At 41.9% G+C, this 26279-nt stretch overlaps 1 protein-coding gene across 5 annotated transcripts in view; it reads right to left on the bottom strand.

Annotated features, from left to right (window-relative positions):
• Positions 1-26279, bottom strand: part of LOC108714711 (E3 ubiquitin-protein ligase PDZRN3) — a 174576-nt gene that overhangs the window by 20482 nt on the left and 127815 nt on the right. The window contains exon 1 of one of the 5 annotated variants that reach the window (XM_018259168.2): positions 15294-15741. The exons of the other annotated variants lie outside the window; for them this stretch is intronic. Within the exon in view, the coding sequence (XP_018114657.1) occupies positions 15294-15362 (69 nt within the window). The 5' untranslated portion in view covers positions 15363-15741. Of the gene's footprint in view, positions 1-15293; positions 15742-26279 lie in introns of those variants that run through there. 5 annotated transcript variants of the gene reach the window in all.

Below are 26279 nucleotides of genomic sequence, written 5' to 3'. Positions count from 1 at the left end.
TAATTCCTTGTGCAGATACAGAGGGAGGGGACAACAATGGACCTGTCTACTAATCATAAGGTCGATTGCATCATGTAATAAGGAGAGATTGAGCCAAATCCTAACCTTTTGGAACATAAGCTCCACTTATCCAACTTCTTAAAGAGATGACATAACAATCTGGCATTGAGAATAAAGCCCCCCATTATTACAGCTGTCTCTGTTTAGGGTGTTTTTTCAGTCTATTTGTTGAAATGAAAAGGAAACATTGGTATGCATTATACGGTTTGTTGGGTAATCCTTATATCATAAGGCCTGCGAGGGAAAGCCTTTCTGTTCCAGAATGAGCAAGAATCCCTTCTATAGCAAGCTGGACAAATCCTTGGGAATTGCACCACTAGGTTCATAGCCCCATATAGATGCTTATTTTCTTCCCAATGCTCCTTTATGGTCTAATAAACATATTTAATGAGTTTTTAAAACAATTCCATTTTTAGAACGTCTAGAAAAAGAAAAACCCTTTTGTGTATGTCTTCTCCCTCGTGAATGTTAGAAAGAGAGTTCAGAATCCAGGTTAATTCCACTGACAGTTTTGCTTAATCCTGCTTTCTTTCTGGCGGACAGGGTATTTCTGTTTTAAAAAGTAGAATTGTGATGTATATCAATACAACGCTTCCAAGTGTAAACAGTTCTGGTCTCTTTGTGGCCACCATTCACACACTGGCAAAGCACATGAATCAAACTCAGTCTCTGAGATCATTAAGATGCTCTCCACTGCAAACCTTGGGTCCAAAGATCTTGGCCAATGTAATAAAAGACAGCTAGCCCAGTTCAATCCAACATGGCAATGGCCAGACTTAAAAGCAATTGTTTATTTTTTTAATACAAATAATGCAAAAAGTAACCTGTAGAGACAGAATAAAGAATACAGGTCCTCAGGAGTTTTTCAAGACATGGATTCAGTAGATGCCTGGCACAAATTGTGGTTACATGATAAAACAATGTGCTGGGATTCATTGGAATTATTAATATGAAAAGAAACACTATTGGAAGAATTAAAAAATCTCAGTTTACAGCAGTGGCTCAAGAGCAACATGTTGTTAGCCAACCCCTTGGATGTTGCTCCCAGTGGCCTCAAAGCAGGAGCTTATTTTTTAATTCCTGCCTTCCTGACAAGTTTAGTTGCATAAGAACCATGTGTTCTGCTAAACAGAGCCTCCTGTAAGCTAACAGTCCACATAGGGGCTACTAACAGTGAACCACAGCCCATATTTGGCACCCGAGGAACTTTTTTCATGCTCATGTTGCTCTCCAATCTTTTTACATTTGAATGTGGCTCACATGTGAAAAAGGTTAGGAGCCCCTGGTTTACAATGAGGAAGGTCAAGAGCCATAATATGTAGTGTTATACTGTAAAAGCCATGGAAGACATAATTTAAGTATTTGTACCTGGATAGAGAACTGGCTAAAAGATAGACTACAAAGAGTGGTGGTAAATAGAACATTTTCTAATTGGACCAGTGTTGTTAGTGGAGTACCACAGGGCTCTGTACTAGGTCCCTTGCTTTTCAACTTGTTTATTAATGACCTGGAGGTGGCCATTGAAAGTACTGTTTCTATTTTTGCAGATGAGACTAAATTGTGCAGAACTATAGGTTCCATGCAGGATGCTGACACTTTGCACAGTGATTTGTCTAAACTGGAAAACTGGGCAGCAAACTGGAAAATGAGGTTCAATGTTGATAAATGCAGGTTATGCACTTTGGCAAAAATAATATAAATGCAAGTTATACACTAAATGGCAGTGTGTTGGGAGTTTCCTTAAATGAGAAGGATCTAGGGGTTTTTGTAGATAACACGTTGTCTAATTCTGGGCAGTGTCATTCTGTGGCTACTAAAGCAAATAAAGTTCTGTCTTGTATAAAAAAGGGCATTAACTCAAGGGATGAAAACATAATTCTGCCTCTTTATAGGTCCCTGGTGAGGCCTCATCTGGAGTATGGGGGCAGTTTTGGACTTCAGTCCTTAAGAGGGATATAAATGAGCTGGAGAGAGTGCAGAGACTAAGTGCAACTAAACTGGTTAGAGGGAGGGAAGACTTAAATTATGAGGGGAGACTGTCAAGGTTGGGGTTGTTTTCTCTGGAAAAGAGGCGCTTTCAAGGGGACATGATTACACTTTACAAGTACATTAGAGGACATTAGAGACAAATAGCAGGGAACTATTTTACCCATAAAGGGATCAACGTACCAGAGGCCACCTCTTCAGGGTAGAAGAAAAGAACTTTCATTTAAATCAATGTAGGTGGTTCTTCACGTTGAGGAACTATGCAACATTTGAATTAATCCATGAATCCACCGATATCCATGGGTAAATATCACTATGAATTGTCCAATCAGCATATGTGCATGAAACATCATTTATTGGAACATGCATGGCCATGTTAAGGAATTTCCCAAATCAGGTACTTTTAGGCAAAATTCTTGAAGGACAGACAAAGACTGGTGATGCCCATAGTTATCATGAAATGTCCTGATTATCGATAATATATCACACACAGTGGGATCAGATTATTATAACATTACTTAAAGAGATACTGACACCTGAAATTAAACTTTTTTTACATCTATTATAATATTGGCTTTGCAAGCTACTTCTAACTTTGCCATAAAGTATTTGCATGATGCTTTTACATTACCTGTCTGATCCCCCATGTTCCTGTATGAGGGGGCTGCCATATTTGTACAGCAGGAGTCCGTTAGCATTAGAAACTGTAACTAACAGGCTGAGATGGGACAGTCTGGTTGGCAAAGCCAGAGTGTCAGAGAGTCAGGCTTAGGAACTTCAACTAACAATTATATACAAAAACAAACCTCTCAGCAAAAAATGATCAACATGATCTATAGGTAACTTTTAATGTACATTCATATGCTAAAATTCATTTTTTAGTGTCAGTATCACTTTAATACACATGAAAAAGAAGCCAGTTAGGTGCTTGGGCAGATAGTGGCTAAAACTGTTCTAGGATAGCCCTAGTTCATAAATTATCAAGGAAGCCAAGTAACACAGATAAAGTAGAAATAGAAGCAGAGAAAGCAGCAGCCATTAGAGATATGAAAAACGCAACCCTTGCAGTGTGATTTGTGCACATATTAATTTTAATGGTCCATCCCAATATACACCGCCTATAACAGTAGAATGCATTACAATAAGTGAAATGGGTGTCACTAACAAGTGAAAAGAATGACTAGAAAACATCTCTGGGCCCCAGAGACTTAATGATACATTAAGGATGTTGGTTCCATTCCACTAGAGCAATTGCGGCGATTCTTTATTGTCAATATGTATATAAAAATACACACCATTTCCCTTCATAATTAATGAGCAGGAGAAAGGCTCTGATGTGTTTTGCAAATTTTTATTGTTCCATATGTTTCATTAAGCTTTCCTTGTGTGACACGTACGGGGACTTTTCCCTCCCGGCCACCTGCTTCTAGGCAATAAGCAGATGTATATGGGAGTGGGGGAGGAACGGTTCAGGTTGGGGTAACGGAGACAAATAACATTACATCAGAGCGGTTCAAAGGAGGCCTTTATTCAGCTGTAATGAAGAGTTCAGAAAAGGATTTTCAGGCTGCTGTTCCTTATGGAATTAAATGACTGATAATGGAATTAGGAGACTCCTGAAACATCATTATAGCGTATATATGATGAGTTTCAATTAAGTTCAATCTACCTAAATACAGGCCCTTCCTATGTTTAAAGTTTAAGACTTAACCAAGAAAAGCAGGAACCCAGGACAATCCAGAAAGGCAGGTATTTTAAACTTAAGAAGAATACTTAAAGGACTTTGCAAAAGTTGTCCAACTTTGGGATAAGCCCTAACATTGTGGTAGAATATTCATAATGCATTATATGTGGAAAAATATTTATTTTGCAAAGTCCTACAAGTCAGGAATGTCCATCCGGTTCCCAAATTCTAAATCTGAGCAGAGGGTATATAATGATTATGAAAAGTGCATTTAGAGTCAATGTTTTGGACCCTTTGGGGACGTTCTTCAGGAGCATGCATCAGTAACGAGCTTCTACATGCCTGATACAATCTGTACAATGAAAGCAAACATCTACATTTTGGCTTTATTAGTACATGATCCTGCTCAATATAGTATTGTGACATTATCTGCTTGTATTAAGTCACCTGTTAGCACCAGAGCCAGGGTAAAGAATTTCAGCACCCAAGACAAGAGTGGCAATCTGTGTGCTCTTCCCAACCTTTCCCATGGTACAGCAGAGAGGTTAGTCGCAGACAACAACTTACACATGGAAAGGAAAGACCAGTTGTTATTCATAGTTCATTGGATTTGGCCAATAAAACTGCAGTTGAAAGCAATGCACATTTTATCTACACTGCTCCCACCAGTTCCCAAAATGGTTGCACCCTAGGCAGGTGGCCCTGCTACCTACCCTTAGCTCCAGCTGTGAGGAGTTCCCAATATGCTATTTTAATACTTAAGTTATAACCACAAAGCGGGGCGTGGCAAAAGTTTTTAGCTTTAGCCTGCGCCTCCCAAATACATCCGTAATGCCGCAAAGAAAAGCATATAGTATAGCCATCTCCATGAGGTCACTTCCCAATGAATGCATGCACGCAGCCTCCCATAACTCAAAGAAAAGATAAAGGAAGAACTTGCTGCAAGTTCCAGAAGCTTTAAATATTGCAGCCTGATAGCTCACGCGGGGAAAATATGTTGTGTTCAGCAATAACCATTCCCGAGGGGCTGTGCCATTTTGTCTCAAACTGACTGCTAAATTGTCCGCCTGCTCATAAGCGCATACTTCTCTATTCACACGGATTTACGTGCAATAAAGGATCCGCCATGTGGGGATTCGTACCGAGACAACTGCATTATTCATCTGCAAGTCAAGGGGAAAATTTCAATTGCCAGCGCCTGATGAATGTCTAATTAAGCACAGAGAACGTCTAAGCCGTTCAGAGGCGCCACAATCATTAGAGGGCCCTTTTCTGAAGACTACGGAGCTTCCAGGCTGTCAGGCCAAAGATTTCTTTCTCTCTAATGCTATTTCTCCTTCCTAAGCTGATACAAGTTACTGTGGAGCACAGAACATTGTCTCTGAAGTGAGACTTCAGAACTCCAAGATCACTTGGAGTTTAAGCTCAGGTTTTATCAGAATCCAACTACTAAAGCAGCATTAAGCTTAATAGAAAGGCCCAGGGGTTATGATGGAAGGGAGTTGATGTAACTACTTTTTTTAGGCATTGGCATGCTGGGTGAGATTGGTACCACACCATCACTATTATACATTATCATTGTGCAACCTGCTCTTGGAAAGAAAGTAACTACTAAAGAACGTGCTACATGTGCATTCTTGCTTCAATGTCTTTGCCCTAAAGCAGTTACACATGGGCCAGTCCTATAGGTTATCCAACAGAATTGCACACAGATGGATACTATTCAGGGGTTCAGGGGGCTTTCTTTCCCTATGTTCAGCAGGGAGTGAATATGAGTGATCCTGCTTCTCTTCACTTCTTCATCTGCCTGCATACACTGGCCGATATGGTCCATTGACTGATGAATATTAGCTGATCAACATCCAGTGTTGGACTTCTAGGGTCCACTAGAGAGCCTGACATTGTGGGCTCACTCTCACAATAATTAGGTATGCAATACTAAATGTATAAGTGTCATGTAGATCTATGGTGGAATTAAGGATTTTCTGATGGAAACTGTTCTTGCCTGGGGCCCATAGAGAGATACTCTGGTATTGGTAGTAGGTCAGTCAGACCATGATGATATCCATAGTGGTCAGGATTGGTATGCATATGATAAATGTATGAAAGCCTCTGAAATGTTCATTCCAGTTCCTTGGTATTATTGACTGGAAGGACTTCACATTGACATTGCAACAACACTACTAGAGATGGGGGAATTTTTTCGCCTCAAAAATGACGCAGATAGACTTGTATGGGGTTTTGCATCAAAAGAAATGGCGCTTTTGATTTATTAGTGAAAAAAGCAAAGTTTCGGTGTAACACTCCTTTGTCAAGCATGCTTGACCAGATTTTTTCAAGACCATTATATCATACGTTGTACAAAGACATCTATGGCATTCTTAAAAATGCGGTGGGTCATAAATATCCATGAGGGGCCACATTCATCCCATAAGACCGCAGTTGAACCACCCTTCCCTACTGTGTTGTCTAACCTACTAATCTTCTACTGCCCTGATTTGGTCTGTGTTTTAAAAAACTGAGGAGTTGCTTCCTTGGCCGTGTTGAGCTTTCTTATCTCAGTTAGTCTACTTATTTATACTGTCGAAGGCTCATGAGGTGATTCCAATAGATTCCAGAGAGGATCGTGGACCATGGGGAAGAATGTTGTCCAGACCCTCAGGCGTGAAGCAGTTTCCCGAACTTACTAGACAGTCACGTATCTCTTTCTTGCACTTTAATGTTGATTATATTGGACCTTTAATGACTTATAGAAATTGCCAAATAACAAATGCAAAATTGAAAGGGGAACCCCCAGCACACAAAAGGTTTACACTATACCGCTCGGCAGTGGCAAATGACTAGGTACCTTAATATATTCTTTATTGTGTAATTAAAAGGTACAATAAGTTATTTGCATGACGAGACGGGGGACAATATTGTTTAGATTCATTAATCTCCCAGCAGCTGAAGATGAATTTGCCGGCAGCCGGCCAAATCTCTTAATGAAGAGAAGCTCCCTGGGTTATTAGTGGGTGAAGGAGGGAATCCAGCGGCAGCGACACTAGTTTTAATCCTCTTTGTGTTTCGGCAAGTGAGGAATCAGGAGGCCAGATGCTCTGACACGCAGCAAATCTTATTTACAGGAGCTGCACCATAGAATTGGATTGTGGGACACAACTGGGGGTCGCTGCAACATTGCACCCATTAAAGGAGAAGGGAAGGCTTCGTGCACTTGGGGGTGCCAAATGTTAGGCACCCAGAAAGTGATTGTAATGACTTACCTGAAACCACGGGTCATTGCTCCTATCAGCAGAAAAATGCACCAGCCCAGGAGTTATACCAGTAAGCACTATGAAGCGATCCTCTTCTGTCTTCTTCCTTCTTTGCACGGCTTTTTCTTCCTTCAAATTTTACGGGGGAAACGCATGCACAGTTGAACGAAATAGCCGACTTTTTAGTTAAAGTTCGGCTTTTTGTTCTACTGCGCATGCACAACCACGCGAAGAAGGAGTAAGATGGAAGAGGATCGCTCCATGGTGCTCACTGGTATAACCCTGGGCTGGTGCAGTTTTCTGCTGATAGGAGTTTCAGGTAAGTCAATACAATCACTTGGGGGTGCCGAACATTTGGCACCCCCAAGTGCACAAAGCCTTTCCTTCTCCTTTAAGCACATTCTCTTTATTTTGTTCCCATCTACTGCTCTTGCCAAGAGAGTGTTATATTTATGGCCTGCCCAGATTAGCTGCTGAACTACAGGCCTCACTTGCAACCCAGATTTATCAACAAAATAAAAAATGCAAATAATTTGGCCATGTTTTACATTAATACCTACTTAAATTGCCTCTTGGCGCTGCTGAAGCCATGCCGGTCATTTTGGAGAAACTTATGTACACTTCATATCTGTCTGTAGGTGGTCTAAATCATCTCAACTAGTGGGAACCCCCACAGAGTAGCAGAAGAGTGTAGGTAGCAGGTATAATAGGGCAACAATAGGCAAAGGATGTCACACATTGTGTTTCCTCCAATGGCACAAAAAAGTATAAAATGCACACAACTAAAGGTGGGCCATAGACGCACCGATAATATCATACAAAACTAATTTTCGTACAATATATAGTACGTGTATGCTGGGAGACGAGCCAACCGATATCGGCAGAAGACTAAGATATCAGTCGGCTTGTCCGGAAAATTGGGAGCCTTTGAAGGCAGCAGAACATCGGCCATTGTTAATGCTGAATCGTCAGATACAGGTAGAATTCTATTGTTTCTATATGTATATCTGACGATTCAGCTCTACACGTGTGTATTGAAACGAACGATCTTTCCTGAAAAGATCTTTTCCATGAAAGATCGTAATTGTTACATCTATGGCCACCTCCCGACTGTGCCGTTTTTCGCTGGACAATCCCGATTTTGACAGCTCAGCCCCCAGTCCTGTATTATTACTGAAATGTCTGTCTCTTTGTTCTCCTGCACTGAACAGCCAGAAAAGATACAAACTTAATTGGCTTTTAGCAGAGAGCCCAGAATACATGGCAGGTGCACTTAGATGCATTTATTACAATTTAAGATAAGCAAAGAAACAATTGTAACTATTTAAGATAAGCAGGTCTCTTGGGGAAAATGTGGCTTGCAGCATAAAGGGCAATTCACCTTCATTAGAAAAACAGTAATAACACATAAAACCACAGAAATGTGTTCATACTTTCATAATTTGGCAAATTTTGTAAAATGAACATGGTAATTAGGGGGTGTATTCACAGAAATGGGTGTGGTAAAAAATTGGCGCAGTAATTTTTCCATCCCTCTTTTATTTCCAAAGTGTTAGAGGTATGGCCACCAGAACAGTGCACATATGGGACAGATTTTGACGCCCAAAACTGTGCATTTATTTGTCCCCCCCAGTTCACACTGATAGAATTGTAACAGAGAAAATGCAAGTGTGACATTAGACTTTATCCACACTTTATATCCATGCTGCCCACCCTGCAGCCCCTCAGTTCAGGCTCAACGGCATCACCTACATGAAATAAAGTCCTGCTGAGCCAACAAGGAAGAACAGGGGGTTATTAAAGGGATTATGTCATGATTTTTATGGTGTAGTTTTTATTGCTAAATCACACTGCAAATAATTCACTCTACAATATAAAATCTCATTCCTGAACCAGCAAGAGCCAGCACTTTAGGATGGAACTGCTTTCTGGCAGGCTGTTGTTTCTCCTACTCAATGTAACTGAATGTGTCTCAGTGGGACCTGGAATTTACTATTAAGTGCTGTTCTTAGATCTACCAGGAAGCTGTTATCTTGTGTTAGGAAGCTGTTATCTGGTTACCTTCCCATTGTTCTGTTAGGCTGCTGGGGGGGGGGAGGAGGGTGCTATCACTCCAATTTGTAGTACAGCAGTAAAGAGTGACTGAAGTTTATCAGAGCACAAGTCACACGACTGGGGGCAGCTGGGAAACTGACAATATACCTAGCTCCATGTCAGATTTTAAAATTAAATATAAAAAAAAATCTGTTTGCTCTTTTGAGAAACAGATTTCAGTGCAGAATTCTGCTGGAGCAGCACTATTAACTGATGCGTTTTGACAGTATCCCTTTAAGGGGCGAGTTCGCACGAGGCTGGTGCTGCTAATGACCAGGACACAATACACAATGGCGTGCGAGGGAGACTCTGCCCCAGACACTCACTCTTTTCTCTGTTACATAAAGAGTTAAGCTCACACGGGTCCTGACGCCTCCTGAGTTTGTTCTGCCGGCTGCACTCCACTCTCTGCGATTCCACCACCGTCCCGGGAATCAGACTTGCATGAAAACTTGGCGACAACCAGGGCTCACCATTACGACAGACACGGCCCGATCTTAACACAAGGATTCACATGAACAATACGGAGCTGAAGCCTCGCTAAGGGAAGGCACCATTCACAGAGGTCAGAGCCCCTTGTTAGCCTTCTGGCTTCAAAGACCCGATACAATCGGCTGGGCACATAATATGGGAAATGTTCTGCAGTGATGATCGCAGGGGCCCAGCAAAGCCCATCTACGGACTCTATAATGTAAGGAGACTTCACATTGGCTTGAGCGACCCAGGGGCCACCGTGACTGATTTCTGCATAATGAAAGAAATTAAAATTCTAGGCAATTTTCCAAAATAAACCCATTAAATATTTCCAATGGTTTTGAATCGGCTATAGAAAGCAGCGTCTGACTGTCTCTGACTAACTCTTATAACAGGTCCCTTAAACGAGACCTAGAGGATAAATGAAAAAAAGCCTAATTTTGTAGGCAATTATAAGTAATATATAATGTTGCTTTTACATGGTGCTAAAAATTTATATTGGCTTTAAAAATAGCCTTTATTGGAGCTCCCTATAGATGTTCTCTGGTCCCTGTCTGTGTTTCAAATGAGGGGTGGGCGTGTCCTAACAGTCCCTGCCAGAAGCACAGTAGGAGGGGGACAGCCAATCACAGCCCTGCAGTCACACAAGCGATGGGCAAATTTGTCCCACTTCGATTCGCCGAAAAATTTGTGAATTTCCCACGAAATTCGCAAAAAGTCAAAAAATTTGAAAATTTTGCAGCCGTCAAAATCAATGGCAGCGATAATTCTGATGCCGGCGAAAATTGGAAGCGCGCCAATTGCATTAAAGTCAATGGGCGTGCGGTAAATTGTCGCAGGCATCGAAATTTCGCAAATTTATTCGCAGGAGACGAAACTCGGAAATTCGATACGAATTTGCACCTGCCGAATAAATTCGCCATCACTACAGACAGGATTCAGTTCCCTATCAGGTCCGGCTAGCTGCTGATTGGTTCCTGTCCTACAGTGCAGTGAGCCGAGAGTCGCCGGCTCCCCTGCACAGCCTGGGAATTCAGGGAGCAGGAAGTGATTATTAGGGTTTTATAAGAATATTCAATAAATCAGCCTGAAACACTACTTTTTATGCACAATTCTTCTATATCTAAATGAGTATGTCTCATTTAAAGGGGTGGTTCACCTTTAGGGTTAACTTTTAGTATGTTATAGAATGACTAATTGTAAGCAACTTTTCAATCGATTTTTTATTTTGCATAGTTTCGGAATTATTTGCCTTCTTCTTTTGACTCTTTCCAGCTTTCAAATGGGGGTCACTGACCCCATCTAAAAAACAAATGCTCTATAAAGCTACAAATGTATTGTTATTGCTACTTTTTATTACTCACCTTTCTATTCAGGTCCCTCCTATTCATATCCCAGTCTCTTATTTAGATCAATGCATGGTTGCTAGTGTAATTTAGACTCTAGCAACCAAAATTGCAAACTGGAGAGCTGCTGAACAAAAAGCTAAATAACTCAAAAATCCCAAATAATAAAAAATGAAAAGCAATTGCAAATTGTCGCACACTACATGATGCTAAAAGTTAATTTAAAGGTGAACAGCCCCTTTAATCCGCTGGCTTCTGCTATATTGTTTCAGGAGCCACAACCACCAGTGCAGGGAGTATAAAAAAAAACTAGACAGTTAAAGCATTTATGTCTACAAGTAACCTTAGAACCAATTCATAATTTTCATGAATATTGGAAAGCTACATAGTTATAGTTTTTTATTATTATTATTATCTTCTTTAAAAAGATCAGGGAAGCAATAAGTGCTAAAGACAGGCTGTACTACAACTGCTACAGAACTACAACTCTCAGCCCAATTCCTGAAAGGTATAGTCCTGCAGGTGGGATATCTGACATTATTAACATTATTTTATTTTAAAGGGGATATTAGAAGTAGCATTTGTTATCTTGCTTTGAAGATCTAGTTCAACAAAACAAGAAGGTGCTAAACGGAGCTACAATCTAAAGCAATGTTTGGCCATTAAACAATACTATACTTTTGCTGCAAGAGCACCAGGTGCAGTAAACGGAAAAGAGATGTTGTCAAATTCCCCTAACACCTACATTCATTTCAGGAATAATATTAAGTTTTGCTATCTCAGTGACCCATTCGTTTTATTTTAAGCCCTCTAATGGTTGTATTGAGTACAGCAGCAGAAGAACAGATTAAATGAAATGTGCGTAAAGGTATTTGACTAATCGGCCCACGGGCCAAACACAAAGGGGCAGGTTAACTAAACTCGAGTGAATTTCCCAAGTTTAAAAAGTTCGAATTTCAAAGTGATTTTTTGGATACTTCGACCATCTAATAGGATACTATGACTTCGAATTTACTTCGAATCCGATTCGAAGTAAAAATCGTTCGAATATTCGACCATTCAATAATCAAAGTACTGTCTCTTTAAAAAAAACTTCGACTTCATACTTTGCCAAATGAAAACTACCGAAGTGCAATGTTAGCCTATGGGGACCTTCCACAGCACTTTTCTAAGATTTTTTGATCGAATAGAAATCCTTCGATCGATCGCTAAAAATCGAAAAAACTATTTAATCGTTCGATCTAACGATTTCTATTCGATATTCGAAGGATTTTAATTCGAGGGTCGAATTTCGAAGTTTTTTTAACTTCGAAATTTGACCCTTAGTAAATCTGCCCCATCGGGTCCATACATAGTATAGTGTCTTTCTATTTCAGTCTAACGCTTCCCAAACGATTGGAACAGAAGGGGTGTTGCTATACTCATTTCAACTAATTAAAGGGGTTGTACACCTTAAAATTAACTTTTGGGGGTTATTTATCAAAGTCCGATTTTATCTCAACATTTCCTGCTACAAACTCCGATCAAATCAGCTCGGGGTTTTTACGCTCATTTATAGTTACATTTTCCCGAAAATTAGAAAAAAATCAGATTTTTGCAATTTTTTGGGATTTTTACACCCGGAAACTTCGGAGTATTGCACAAAACCCAGCGCACATCAAAAAATCATTGGGACTTCTTCCATTGATTTATATGCAACCTCGACAGTTCTGAGATGCTGGATTTTCTAATTCGGGCTTTTACATCCTCGGGGGTTTAATAAATTCTGCTAAATTTGTGTTTTTTTAAAAGTCAGATTTTATAAAAAAACAAACAAACAAATTTTTCTGGATTTTAGCATTCAGAGTTTAGTAAATAACCCCTAAGTATCATGTAGAGGGTTATATTCTGAGACAAGTTGCAGTTGGCTTTCATTTTTTTGAGTTATTTGGCTTTTTATTCAGCAGCTCTCCAGTTTGCATTTTCAGCAACTTGGTTGCTATGGTCGAAATTACCAAAGCAACCATGCATTGAATAAGAGACTGGAATATGAATAGGAGAGGCCTGAATAGAAAGATGAGTAATAAAAAGTAGCAATAACGATACATTTGTAGCCTTACAGAGTATTTGTTCTTTAGATGGGGTCAGGGACCCCCATTTGAAAGCTGGAAAGAGTCAAAAGAAAAAGGCAAATAATTAAAAAACTATAAAAATTAAATAACAAAGACCAATTGAAAGATTTCTTAGAATTGACCATTCTATAATATTCTAAAAGTTAACGTCAAGGTGAACCACCACTTTAAAAATTTTCTTCCAGAAAGTAGAAAAGTACATGTGATCTAGTAATTGGCTGCTTTGGGTTGTTAGAAGGGGGAGAAGCCTTTACACTAGTTATTACAGAATCCATATATATACTGTATATATATATATATATATATATTTATATATATTTATATGTATGTGTGTGTGTGTGTGTGTGTAAAAGGTTTGGCCAACTTCACTACAAATTCCCTGCCCTCTTTATACTTCCCTGAACACAATTTGCTCATCCCATTGTCCCAATAAGCATCGACAAGACTGGTTTAACCCATTTCTCTAGTTAAGCCTCAATAAACCCATTAATCCCACTGAATGGTCGGCGTTTATTTGCTCCAAGAGCTGAGGACAAGCTAATTTACTCATTTGTTAAAGTGGATTCCCGGGTATAATAAATGATGGTAGCCGGCTCTGCCCCTATTAAATATATTAGCAGGCTCCGAGATTTAAAAGCAGAAGCTGTACAGGTGTTCACACGGATGTCAAATCTATAGCCGTCAAACCTGTAATTGGCTGACTGAGGATTCTGGGATTTGTAGTTCAATGTCAATTCAATATATTTGCTTATTTTCCCTTCCTAACTTATATACGGGTGAGCCTGAGAATCTGAATTGCTTCTATTACAATAAAGACTCACATTTAAACAGGACATTTAGCAGAAAGTGTTTCTGAGCCCTGATGCTCACCCAGTCAATTTAGCATAACTCATTGAACCCCTTCCTTTCATAGGACGTCTCTGAGCAGCAGGTACAGAGGATATAACAGCAGGTAGCACCGTATAGAGATAAGCAAGGACCATATAGGTGCAACACAAGATCCCTATTATAAAGATAAACAGTCTCATCCAGGAGCAACATACACCTTTAAACAGGTGGAACAAAATCACTCTGGTAACTTAGTACCAGCATTAGGTACCACAAACAGTGAGAGTATAGTACCAGCATGGCGTGTCACAGTAGGTACCCCACTAGCATGGCAGCAGCTTGTAGTAAAAAACAGGAGCATCACAAACACAGTGCCAGTCTATGGTACCATATACTACAAGCACAATGCCCATATACTAAGCCATTCAGCTTCCTCAGTAGCACAGTAGAGTAATACAGGGGCATCAGTAGTATAGTGTCAGCATGCAGGGCAATACAGGGGCATCAGTAGTAGAGTGCCAGCATTCAGGGCAATACAGGGGCATCAGTAGTAGAGTGCCAGCATTCAGGGCAATACAGGGGCATCAGTAGTATAGTGCCAGCATTCAGGGCAATACAGGGGCATCAGTAGTATAGTGCCAGCATGCAGGGCAATACAGGGGCATTAGTAGTAGAGTGCCAGCATTCAGGGCAATACAGGGGCATCAGTAGTAGAGTGCCAGAATGCAGGGCAATACAGAGGCATCAGTAGTAGAGTGTCAGCATGCAGGGCAATACAGGGGCATCAGACATAGAGTGCCAGCATGCAGGGCAATACAGGGGCATCAGTAGTATAGTGTCAGCATGCAGGGCAATACAGGGGCATCATTAGTATAGTGCCAGCATGCAGGGCAATACAGGGGCATCAGTAGTATAGTGACAGCATTCAGGGCAATACAGGGGCATCAGTAGTATAGTGACAGCATTCAGGGCAATACAGGGGCATCAGTAGTATAGTGACAGCATTCAGGGCAATACAGGGGCATCAGTAGTATAGTGACAGCATTCAGGGCAATACAGGGGCATCAGTAGTATAGTGACAGCATTCAGGGCAATACAGGGGCATCAGTAGTATAGTGCCAGTGTGCAGGGCAATACAGGGGCATCAGTAGTATAGTGACAGCATTCAGGGCAATACAGGGGCATCAGTAGTATAGTGCCAGTGTGCAGGGCAATACAGGGGCATCCCTAGCATGGTTCCAGTCAGGAATAACCCATCTCTCAATTCCAATTCAAGTCCAACAATATCTCTCTTGAAATGCAAACTTTCCCTACCCACACATGGTGCTTTAAGCCCTTCATCCCAGAGGGTCTGGCAGATTGCTACATCCCAAGATATTCTGCCAATCAAGGTACTTTTGGATAAGGAAACACACCACGTTCATTCCTCTACCCAGTTGTCAGTATCCGGCATTACCTGGCAAACTTCATACAATAATCTGTATTCTTCCTCTGGTCTGCGCAGGCTGCATAGGCTGCATCCCATGTTTGACAGATGTCTTCCCAGAGTTGTGCCGGAGGCTCAGACCTCACACATTCCCAGCGCAGAGCAGGAGAGTCTGGGGAGCTGCTCAGCAGTCACATTGGTCTCGCTCAGTTGGTGACAGACGGACAGAGATCCTCTTCTATCTGTGCTCACCGCCCTCCCTCTGCTGCCTGACTCACAGAGAGACTCACAGAGAGACTCACACAGAGACTCACAGAGAGATCACACTAAATACAGCTCCTCCTGCATATTCATCACTTCTCATTGACCACTCACTGCCGACACTCACACGCCAGCCAATAGCTCTCCTCCTGCCTTCTATAAGTTGCCATTACAAACCTGGGCATTACTAGCAGGAACAGCTTGGGCACAGTAATTCAGCTGATAATGTTGTTTCCATTCAAATGGAATAATTGGACATATTAACCCCTATTTCCATGCAGGTCTTCAAAAATCCAACCTTGAGGTGGGCGATATCGGGCATTTCCAGCTGATGTTGAGCATACAATTACAAACGGTCGGATCAAGGACCCCATCAACAAATCAATGCGGTCCTCCATCCAACGGGATTTTTAACCCTGCCCAATCAACATGTGGCCGGCGTTTGTCCAGATATCGATTGGGGAAGCCCGTCAGAGGTTCCCATACAATGCCCAATAAGCTACCAACTTAACTTGTTGGCAGTTTATATCTGCTCGTGTATGGGGGTTTTTAGCCCTATGTTAATTAAGGCAGGGATGCAATTAAAGGGATACTGTAATGGGAAAAAAATTTTTTTTCAAAATGAATTGGTTAATAGTGCTGCTCCAGCAGAATTCTGCACTGCAATCCATTTCTCAAAACAGCAAACAGATTTTTTTATATTCAATTTTGAAATCATACATGGGGCTAGACATTTTGTCAATTTCCCAGCTGCCCCTGGTCATGTGACTTGTGCCTGCACTTTAGGAGAGAAATGCTTTTTGGCAGGCTGCTGTTTTTCCTTCTCAATGTAACTGAATGTGTCTCAGTGGGACATGGGTTTTTACTATTGAGTGCTGTTCTTAGATCTACCAGGCAGCTGTTATCTTGTGTTAGGGAGCTGCTATCTGGTTACCTTCCCATTGTTCTTTTGTTTGGCTGCTGGGGGAAAAAAGGGAGGGGCTGATATCACTCCAACTTGCAGTACAGCAGTAAAGAGTGATTGAAGTTTATCAGAGCACAAGTCACATGACTTGGGGCAGCTGGGAAATTGTCAATATGTCTAGCCCCATGTCAGATTTCAAAATTGAATATAAAAAAATCTGTTTGCTCTTTTGAGAAATGGATTTCAGTGCAGAATTCTGCTGGAGCAGCACTATTAACTGATTCATTTTGGAAAAAATTTTTTTTCCCATGACAGTATCCCTTTAAGGGCACAAACTCTGGCTCCTACAAACTAAATTTCCCAGCATTCTCATTCAGCCTATAGCAACTCTAGATTAAGGGCTCTAGTGCCCCAGCACCAGGGAGGCCAAACATGTTCAAAATACATTTATTGTGTAATATCTGTAAGAGCAGCCCTCCAGCTGTTGAGCTAAATCTCCCGACAGCCTTTTATTAACCAGACCTGGACCTTTAACAGAGAAACGGGAGTCCAGGTTCTTTGTCTCTGGTGATGGATAAATCGCTGCGGCTCATTTACTAACACTGGGCAAATTTGCCCATGGGCAGTTACCTATAGTAACCAACCCGTGATTAGCTTTTTGAAACCTACTGCAAGTAGAACAATCAATGCACCAATCTGATGGGTTACTGCCCATGTGCAAATTTGCCCAGTGTTGATAAATGAGCCCCACTTTGTAATACTACTGCTTGTAAAATGCCAGCTAAGCACATAGACTCTGCTCGCCCCAAGTATCTCTCCTTGTAGTTTCTGGTCGGTGGTTCTTTTAAAAGGAGAAAATGTGCTCTTTTATTTACGGTCTCCTATAGACGGTAATGTAGCTAGGCAAAAAAAAAAAAATATATATATATATAGATATATATAGGTATAGGTTGTGTTATCCAGAAAGCTCCAAATTACGGGAAAGGCTATCTCCCATAGACACCATGTCATCCAAATAATCCAAATTTTTTTTAAATTATTTCCTTTGTAATAATAAAACAGTAGCTTGTACTTGATCCCGACTAAGATATAATTAATCCTTACTGGAGGCAAAACCAGCCTATTGGTTTATTTAATATTTGCATGATTTTCTAGTAGACCTAAAGCAGTGATCCCCAACCAGTAGCTTGTGAGTAACATGTTGCTCTTCAACCCCTTCGATGTTGCTCTCAGTGTCCTCAAACGAGGTGCTCATTTTTGAATTCAAGGCTTGGAAGCAAGTTTTAGTTGCATAAAAACATAGTATACTGTCAAGCAGAGCCTCCTGTAGGCTGCCAGTCGACATAGGGGCTACCAAATAGCCAATCACAACCCTTATTTGGCACCCCAAGGGACTTTTTCATGCTTAATCAACTTTTTAGGAGGCTGAGAGAAAGCAATCAATGCAGAACTTCCTGCTAAATGTTCTTTACTGCACACTTTTCCATGCTTGTGTTGCTCCCCAACTCTTTTTACATTTGAATGTGGCTCACGGGTAAAAAAGGTTGGGGACCCCTGAGGAGCCAAATTAAGGAAAGATCCGTTATCCGGAAAGCCCCAAGTCCTGAACATTCTGGATAACAGGTCCCATGCCTGTGTGTGTGTGTATATATATATATATATATATATATATATATATATATATATATATATATATATATGTATGTATATAGATGAAAGATGTGGCTATACATGAGAGAGGGAGCTGTCCTACTGCTTTCACTCACATAGCCTGTACCATGGGACCCTCAAAGGCAAAGGGGCCCTCAACAACCAATACAAATTTTCATTTTACCTGAGGGCCACCCCACCAACTCGCAGGCTTTAGAGAACAGCTCTTTACTACTAGGTGTTCTAGGTATGCTTCCACCACTTACAACGCATTGCCCATAAGTAAGTTTAACTTCAAAATCAGAGAATATTTTTCATCAAAAAAGAAGAAAATGGTTCAAATGAAAGTGAGAGTAAAATAAATTTGCAAGTCCCTCCGGTGAGCGCCAGCAGCCTCCTCGGCGGGTTTTGGCAGACGAAGCAACGTCATATGTTGTTAATGAGATCACAGCGGATGGTTAATGAGTTGCTGCAGAGAGCAGGAGACCTACAGCTCCCCATCCTTTGATGTGCTGGGAGAACAGAAGCAGATTCACATGCTGTCATGTCTTGGATCCTAACCAAGGCCGGCCGGGTCCACACTGATCCAAATACTCATTTATTTACAAGCCCAGTTCTACATAAAAGGACCCAGCTCTAGGGACATCCTTGCTTGGCTCCAAATCTGAGTTATTGGCTGATATACAACTCAATGAACAAAGAATAGTGATAATAGCCTTACAAAGTCCCATCACTACTTAAGAGGGTCAGATCACAGGGATATGTTATATATATATAAATGTTTCCTACTCAATGAGTAGATGATCACTTTGACCACTTTTTACTTGTTAGGCACCCTACTGCCCCTGTATGAGGTGAAACTCAGAACCTCAATGATCAGAATCCAAATGGGCATCATGTAGATATTGATCAAGACCTGGTGGAAACCCCTTCAGTCCTGCTATGCCTGCATCCCCACAGTCTAAAGGGCAAATATACCTTATATTTGTTCATTAAAGCATTGAACCTAGTGGCATGGGTTACCATACCCAGGTTGCCTTATTTATTGCCTTTATATTCATTATTTATGTGAGTGGGAGCAGCAATACTGGTTGCTCTGAATTCCCATCCACAGACCTAGCAATGACCCAGGGAGGTATTCGGCAATTAAGACAGTACAAACTTTATATTTAAGGACTGGCTGGTATAATGTTCATGTAGGTACAAGTGAAGGCAGCCCGTCTGTAAGTACATTTCCTAGATCAGATCATCAACTTTTTTGACTTTTAATAACCAGTTCACGAGCCCATTGGTTTCATAAAGACTTAAAGGGGCCAACATTCTTTTAATGCACCTATTGTGCCACTGGGAATTGTTACATGCCTGCTTATATTATTATAATGACATGCACTCCCCCATTTCCCACCCGCTGTCTCATTAACATAAGCAAGACCTAAATGCCTCATTTACTACTTTATTGCATGCCATAAACCTGACAAAGTGCTAAAAGAAAAAGGACAAATAATAATTTTGCCTCCCCCCCCCAACACGTACTATGTGGGAAATGTAGGGGCAACACACATGGAGAGCCAGAATTGGCCACCTACTTCAATTGGAGTGATGTGACTTCTGAATTATTGTGACATCACTTTTAAGTTATAGGGTTGTCACTTCTGGATAACAGGTTTCTGGCTGCAAAGCCAAAAAACTGTGCTGGGGAGTCTAGGGAAACATGTGGGGCTCAGGTCACTGAAAAGAACACCAGAATTTAGCCACCCACCCCTGGCGTGATGTCTCTTTAGGGTTATAGTGATGTCACTTGTAAGTTAAAGGGGTGGTTCACCTTTAAGTTAACATTTAGTATATTATAGAATGGGTAATTCTAAGCAATGTTTCATTTTTTCTCTGTTTTTTTTAATTATTTGCCATCTTCTGACTCTTACCAGCTTTCAAATGCGGGGTCGCTAACCCCTTCTAAAAACACAGGCTACACATTTATAGGTATTGCTACTTTTTATTACTCACCTTTCTATTTCTATAATTTAGAGGTGAAAAAGATCTGTGTTTCAGTGACATCAATTCTGGGTTATAGTGACGTCATATCTGGGTTATATTGAAGTTACTTCTGGGTAACACAACAGGTAGTGGCTCTGGATGGGGCAAAACTTGATATGGTTCAGGTTGTGGTTCAGGTTCAGGTTGTGGATGTCTGTCAGTAAAATTAAGGTTTGGGTCAGGAGATCTAAACCTGCAAGGTCTCTCTCCCCTGCTACTATTCCTATAGAAAACTCCCAGCAACCTGTCGTAATTAAGCATTAGGCTACACATCTCACATTTAAGCAGACCTTCTTGCATTCTCGTGTGCTGCCCCTTCTCTAAACTGATGGCACAGTTTGGGGGTGCTGACAGCCCCTCTGTGGTACTGGAGCCTCCAGTGGAGGCTCATCATGAAGGCGCTACACATAGGGGTGGTCCAGTGCAGGTGGCTAAACTTGACTGCCCATTTGTTTGGCCAGTGGCAGAGGTTAAGCTGTATGACCACTGACCATTCAGCATTAATTCCCTCTAATGAGAGCACTGAATGGACCCAGAAAACGTTGATGAATTGAATGGAGGTCTCGGCTGAGTATGAGTGAACTTTTAACCTGCCTCTCGGGGCACAATCTAAGCCAAGAATGTGGAGTCCAATCTAATTTCTTTCCTCTTCTCCTTATTCCAACCTCCCTCTGTTACCCCCTTAATCCATGTAAGTGATCACTGGGAGCCACAAGATAGTGTTAAATGAGTCATTTACTGGCTAAAAATGGATGTTTGCTGGACAGTTAAAACCCACAGCTATTGTTTGGCTTAATGCACCACTAATTCAATTATGGACTGCAGAAAAGCCCATTTGAAGGCTTACGATTAGGAAGGAGAGGCGGCGTTCCAGCTGATACATCACATAGAATCTTTTATGGTGTATGAGGGATGGGGAAGGAATTACAGTGTGTGTGAGCGGCGAGCACCAAATGTAATGGGGAAGGAGGAAAAACAGATAAAAGACTATATTGATTCAAGGGGGGAAAAGACAGAAAGGAAAGGGGGAGAATAAAACAAGGTGATGGAGAGGGGAGAATGTTGTGACTCCAAGATCAACAAAGACAGAACCCTATACATTCTCCCCTACTTTTGTGCCAATGGAACCAGCTATTGATATAAGTCAAGAAGTTAAAGTGGGTGACACCCTTGGGTGCAAGGCAACACCGTAATATCCATTTCTGTAATCTTGAGTTACAAAGATTGAACAACGTGTCCATCTGGCGCCCCCTTCCGTGACATCAGTCCACATGTTATATTCCATATAGTGATTGTGCCCAACCATGGTGCATGGTGCAGCTTTGTGTGAGTCCGCCAATTGCACCTTTTCTGGCACATTAATGGCGATATATTTGTGCCTTATGAATGACATGCATTGAAGGGAGCAAACCAAGGGGCACCCATGTCCCACCCCTCTTATGCACAGCTGGCAGGCACCATATGCACAGAAGGGTCAACTTTATGTGCTCCATATTGAGCAAAACAACATGGCATTTTGTGCCGGGACTTTTTACACTTTGGACCTTGCAACATTTTTACAATGAGGTTTATGATAAAATATGCATACTTTAGGGGGCTGAAATGTGTTTGCGTTTTTAATACCTAGGTCCAAATTAATTGGTAAATGAACTCCAGTTTTTTAATGACCAGTATGCCAGAAATTGCCAGTGGCCACAGATAAAACCGTCGACCTGGATATCTTCCATTGCATGTTTTCCTCAAGGCCCTTCCCAATTTAGTAGATTTGACATAACAGTCTCCCGCATACTGTCAGAATGCCTTCTGTCCAATAACCATTATCAGCTTTCAGTGGGCAATAAACTTCATGGAAACTCACTACCTCACTGGTAGTGCCACTGTGTTGCCATCTTGCCCCTAATCTGCCTAGCAACCCCAATATTCCTCCCTACAGCCCCCTGAACCAACATTCTGCACAGGCAGCGACATCATTTTGGACAAATATATCAAAACCTATTATTCCCAGTCTGTTTGCGTTACACAACAACAAAACATGGCAAACAAACATGATTTACTAAGCCAACGACACCGATTCATGAGTCTCATTATGAAACTGACAGCCGATAGGAATCATTTGGCTCATTTAGTTCCCCCCCCTTCGTTTCCAGTCTGATCATTAGCCTTCTTTTCTATTAATCCCTGTGGGAATTATGCCCCCCAATCCAGTCTTTTTGCTGGGGAGGAGGAACTGAATCCTGTATAATTCTGGAATTTCTGTCCATCATTTGCAAAATGTGATGTTCCCATGAGATGGATTAAAAAGGGAAATAAAAATTTTTTTGTTGTTCTTTACACCATCCCAGTGTATAGAAAATAATGGGAAAATGCTGATCATTAAGGGTCAAGGCACACAGGCATATTCGGGGAGATTAGTCGCCTGTTGACAAATCTCCTTTTCTTCGGAGCGAGGAAACCGGGCAACTTCGGAAAACTAATCTCTCCCGAGTGCCTTCCTGCCGGCAATTTTCATTATAGCTGGCGGAAGGCAGAGGAAGGCAGTTCGGGGAGATTAGTCGGCCCGAAGAAGAGGAGATTTGTCACCGGCGACTGATCTCCAGAATCTGCCTGTGTACCTTGACCCTAAAGCTGGCAATACACAAAGAGATCCGCTCGTTTGGCGACATTGGCAAACGAGCGGATCTTTCCCCAATATGGCCTTTATCAGGCTAATCTGAACATTCGGCCCTAGGACCGAACGATCAGATTACAACGCGGAGCAATGGGCTCCGACGGGTCGGTCACGGGAAAAATTAAACCTTCCCGATCGATGTCGTCGCCAGATATCGATTGGGAAGACCCATTGGAAGCCCCCATACACGGGCAGATAAATTGCTCAATTGGTTTAAAGGACCGATATCGGCAGCTTTATCTGCCCGTGTGTGGCCACCTTTAGACTGTGTATCAAAGAAGAGGTGAGAAAAGTAAGTATGGGATTAGAGGAGGCGCTGACAGGTACAAAGCACATCCCTTTAAGAAATTATGTATATTTAAGCACATCCATGTTGTACCGCCAGTGTTATATTGCAAAAACTTTATCCCCCGCCTCCCAGCGCAGTCAGCTAACGAGCAGGTATTTAATAGGCATTGACATTCCCTTTGAAATACAGAATGGATATATAATTTTTTTATGCCTATTGAAGTCGGGACAAGCCAGAGATGGATTCTAATTACTGGTTAAGACATGCACCTTTAGAACAGTTAACAAGTAAAAGTGAATGTAATGAGGTAATCCGACATGTCATAGTGAGGAAGAGACGGCATTCGGAGACAGAAGGTGGGACGGTGCAGTGGGACCTGGGTTGACATGTCATTCTCTAATTAACTAAGTGTTCCCTTTAAACTGTCAGAGTCAGTGTGGAGCTCCAACCCAGCCGCTTATTAATATTCATATTCCTCTCCGGAAAGCTCTGAATTCGGTCCCAGCGGTGAGCAGCGTCTCTACCTGATGTTCCTAGTTCAGCAGCGTGACGGTGACAAGCACCGCGGCACCCCCCAACGGGCCCCAATCCTCCCTGGGAGCACATTGATTTCCAAATGATTAGAAGGGGTTATCTGTATTGAAAGAACGATTAATTCCATTCCCCTCTCTGACTACAGGAAAATGTCATTCTAAGCAACTTCCCAATATACGTTCAATGTACATTTCCAGTTCTGTGTAATTTATAGCAGTATTTGTTTATACCTTTCTGTTCTTTGATTCTGACTCTTGAATCATTGTAGCAGGTCAGTTCTTCTCCAAGTTAGTTAATCAGCTACAGCCAGCCAAGAAGTATTGGCCCCCTAGGCAATTTTATTTTACCCGGCACCCCCATTCGCTCCATTGTCCATCTCACCATCACTGTTCCTAAATGGGCTCTGTGCTGCTTCTCCCTCCCCATACATTTCTGCTCAAGCTCCGATTAGGCAAGTACCTCTGTTGCTGTTTACACCTATTTTTGTCTCTGATCAGATATTATTTCAGGAGTCAGAACCTTTAGTGCAGAATTTAAATGAAATGCAAGGTATGGACAATCAGGGGAGATTTCTTCATGCAGCTCTCCAGCCTACTCCTACTCCCCCTGAAACTTTTATCCCCAAATCTGATGTAAGATAAGGCAATGAGCAGAGATGTATTTTTCTTGACATATTTTGTTCTGGCTATCAAACTGCTAATTGATCTTCCTGAGTCACTAAATGAAATGTACAGGCCGGGTATCGAGTGTCTCCTGCATGTGATTCTATTAGTCTAGTCTATTACTTCTGTCCTGCTGGATAGAAACATTCTCTTTGTGATACAACACTGGGCTCAGTGAAATGAACAGGCCACAAATGTTGAATATGTTGACTCCATATGTCCACAGGGAGCATATGTTTTGGATCAAAGCACACACTGATTAATCCAGCAGAGACACGCGTCATTTTCATTGGACGTGTCACAATACACTATACGCAATTACTCTGGTGAAAGGGATAAGTGACATTTCCCGCAGAACAGGGGAAGCTTCTGCTGGGTTGATTCAGAAATTAGACCAGAGCTTTCTTCTTACTGATGTTGTGGTTTAGTGCATGCCATATCCCTGGAGTCCTACCACCAGACCACTGGCCTACAGAATGCCATATTCAAGTAAGAGTATTCCCACCTGGCCTTTGTTCTACAGAACACAATTTCTCTAATGCCCTCCTACCAGACCATTGACCTACAGCATGCCATATTTATATAGTCCTCCAACCTGGTCAATGGCCTACAACATACAATTTCCCTGGAACCCTTCCACCAAGCCATTGGTCTAAACAGCATGCCATATCCATGGAGTCCTACCACCAAACGATTGGAATGCAGAATGCCATATCCATGGAGTACTCCCACAAGACCTCTGGCCTACAGCACACCATTTCCCTAGAGCCCTTCCGCAAGGCTATTGGCCAACAGCATGCCATATCCATGGAGTCATACTAACAGGCCATTGGCCTACAGGATTCCATATTCATGGAGTCCTACCACCAGGTCACTGGCCTACAGCATGCCATATGCTGTTACCATTTATATCATCAGAGACTTGAGGGGGGCACGTGTCTCATATCTGTTGTTTTTGAATCTGAGCTGACTGCTGAGGATCAATTACAAACTGAACAGATATGTCCCATGTGGTCCCCGTTCAAGTCGCTGACTAACTCAGAGTAAGGGCTCTTACAAATGAGCGTTCCGACCTGCGCTCCCCTGCGTTCCGTTTTTTGGCGTTCAGCCGCAGGGGAGCGCAGGAATAGACGCAAGTCATTATTTGAAATGGGGCTGTACTCACTCAGGCACGTGTAGGCGCCGAACGCAGGAAAAATGCAGCATGTTGCGTCTGAACCTGCGTTCGGCGCCTACACGCGCCTGAGTGAGTACAGCCCCATTTCAAATAATGACTTGCGTCTATTCCTGCGCTCCCCTGCAGCTGAACGCCAAAAAACGGAACGCAGGGGAGCGCAGGTCGGAACGCTCATGTGTAAGAGCCCTTAGAGAGCTGAAAAGCAGGAAGTAGAGTTCTGGCTATTAGGTTAGACATCCAGTCACTCCAGCCTTTATACATTACATTTTTGGCTAACTAACTATATTAGAAACAGTTTTTATTTTGCACAGCCTGTCTATTTACCCAGTTTTTATTTTCACACTGAACTGTTCCTTTAAAAATGAGCCATCTTTAGAAAATTGTGAATTATTCCATGCTGTCCATGCACCAGTCCTGGACAATTGCTAGGGCAGTAAAGATGGTGGTGCAGCATTCAGAGGCGAGGTACCCCAGACTGGTTCATTTTTTCCGATGATTAGCAAAGCCCTAGGGAAGGCTGGGGAATATGGAGATGTCTATGATTCTGGTACACACATATTGTGGACAGTTTGTGTAACAAACAAATGAACCCCCACTTCCACATTACTAGTTGATTTGTAGGGTGATGGGCATCAGGATGAAATAGAAGCAGATTTACAGTCGGACAATAGAGGGACACACAGATCTCAGCTTGGGGAGCTGTTTGTTATCATTCTTCCCCTCCCTACATAGTTCACTGCTTGTTATCACTATCCAACACCAATATAACCAGTGAGCAGCGAGGCTAATCAAAGCCAATACAAATAGCTTCTTGGCCATCTCGGCGGTGGTTGTTAA

The sequence above is a fragment of the Xenopus laevis genome, chromosome 4L (assembly GCF_017654675.1).
Source record: "Xenopus laevis strain J_2021 chromosome 4L, Xenopus_laevis_v10.1, whole genome shotgun sequence".
NCBI lineage: Eukaryota > Metazoa > Chordata > Amphibia > Anura > Pipidae > Xenopus > Xenopus laevis.
The sequence above is the reverse complement of the archived record's forward strand: the minus strand, read 5'-3'. Positions and strand labels throughout refer to the sequence as shown.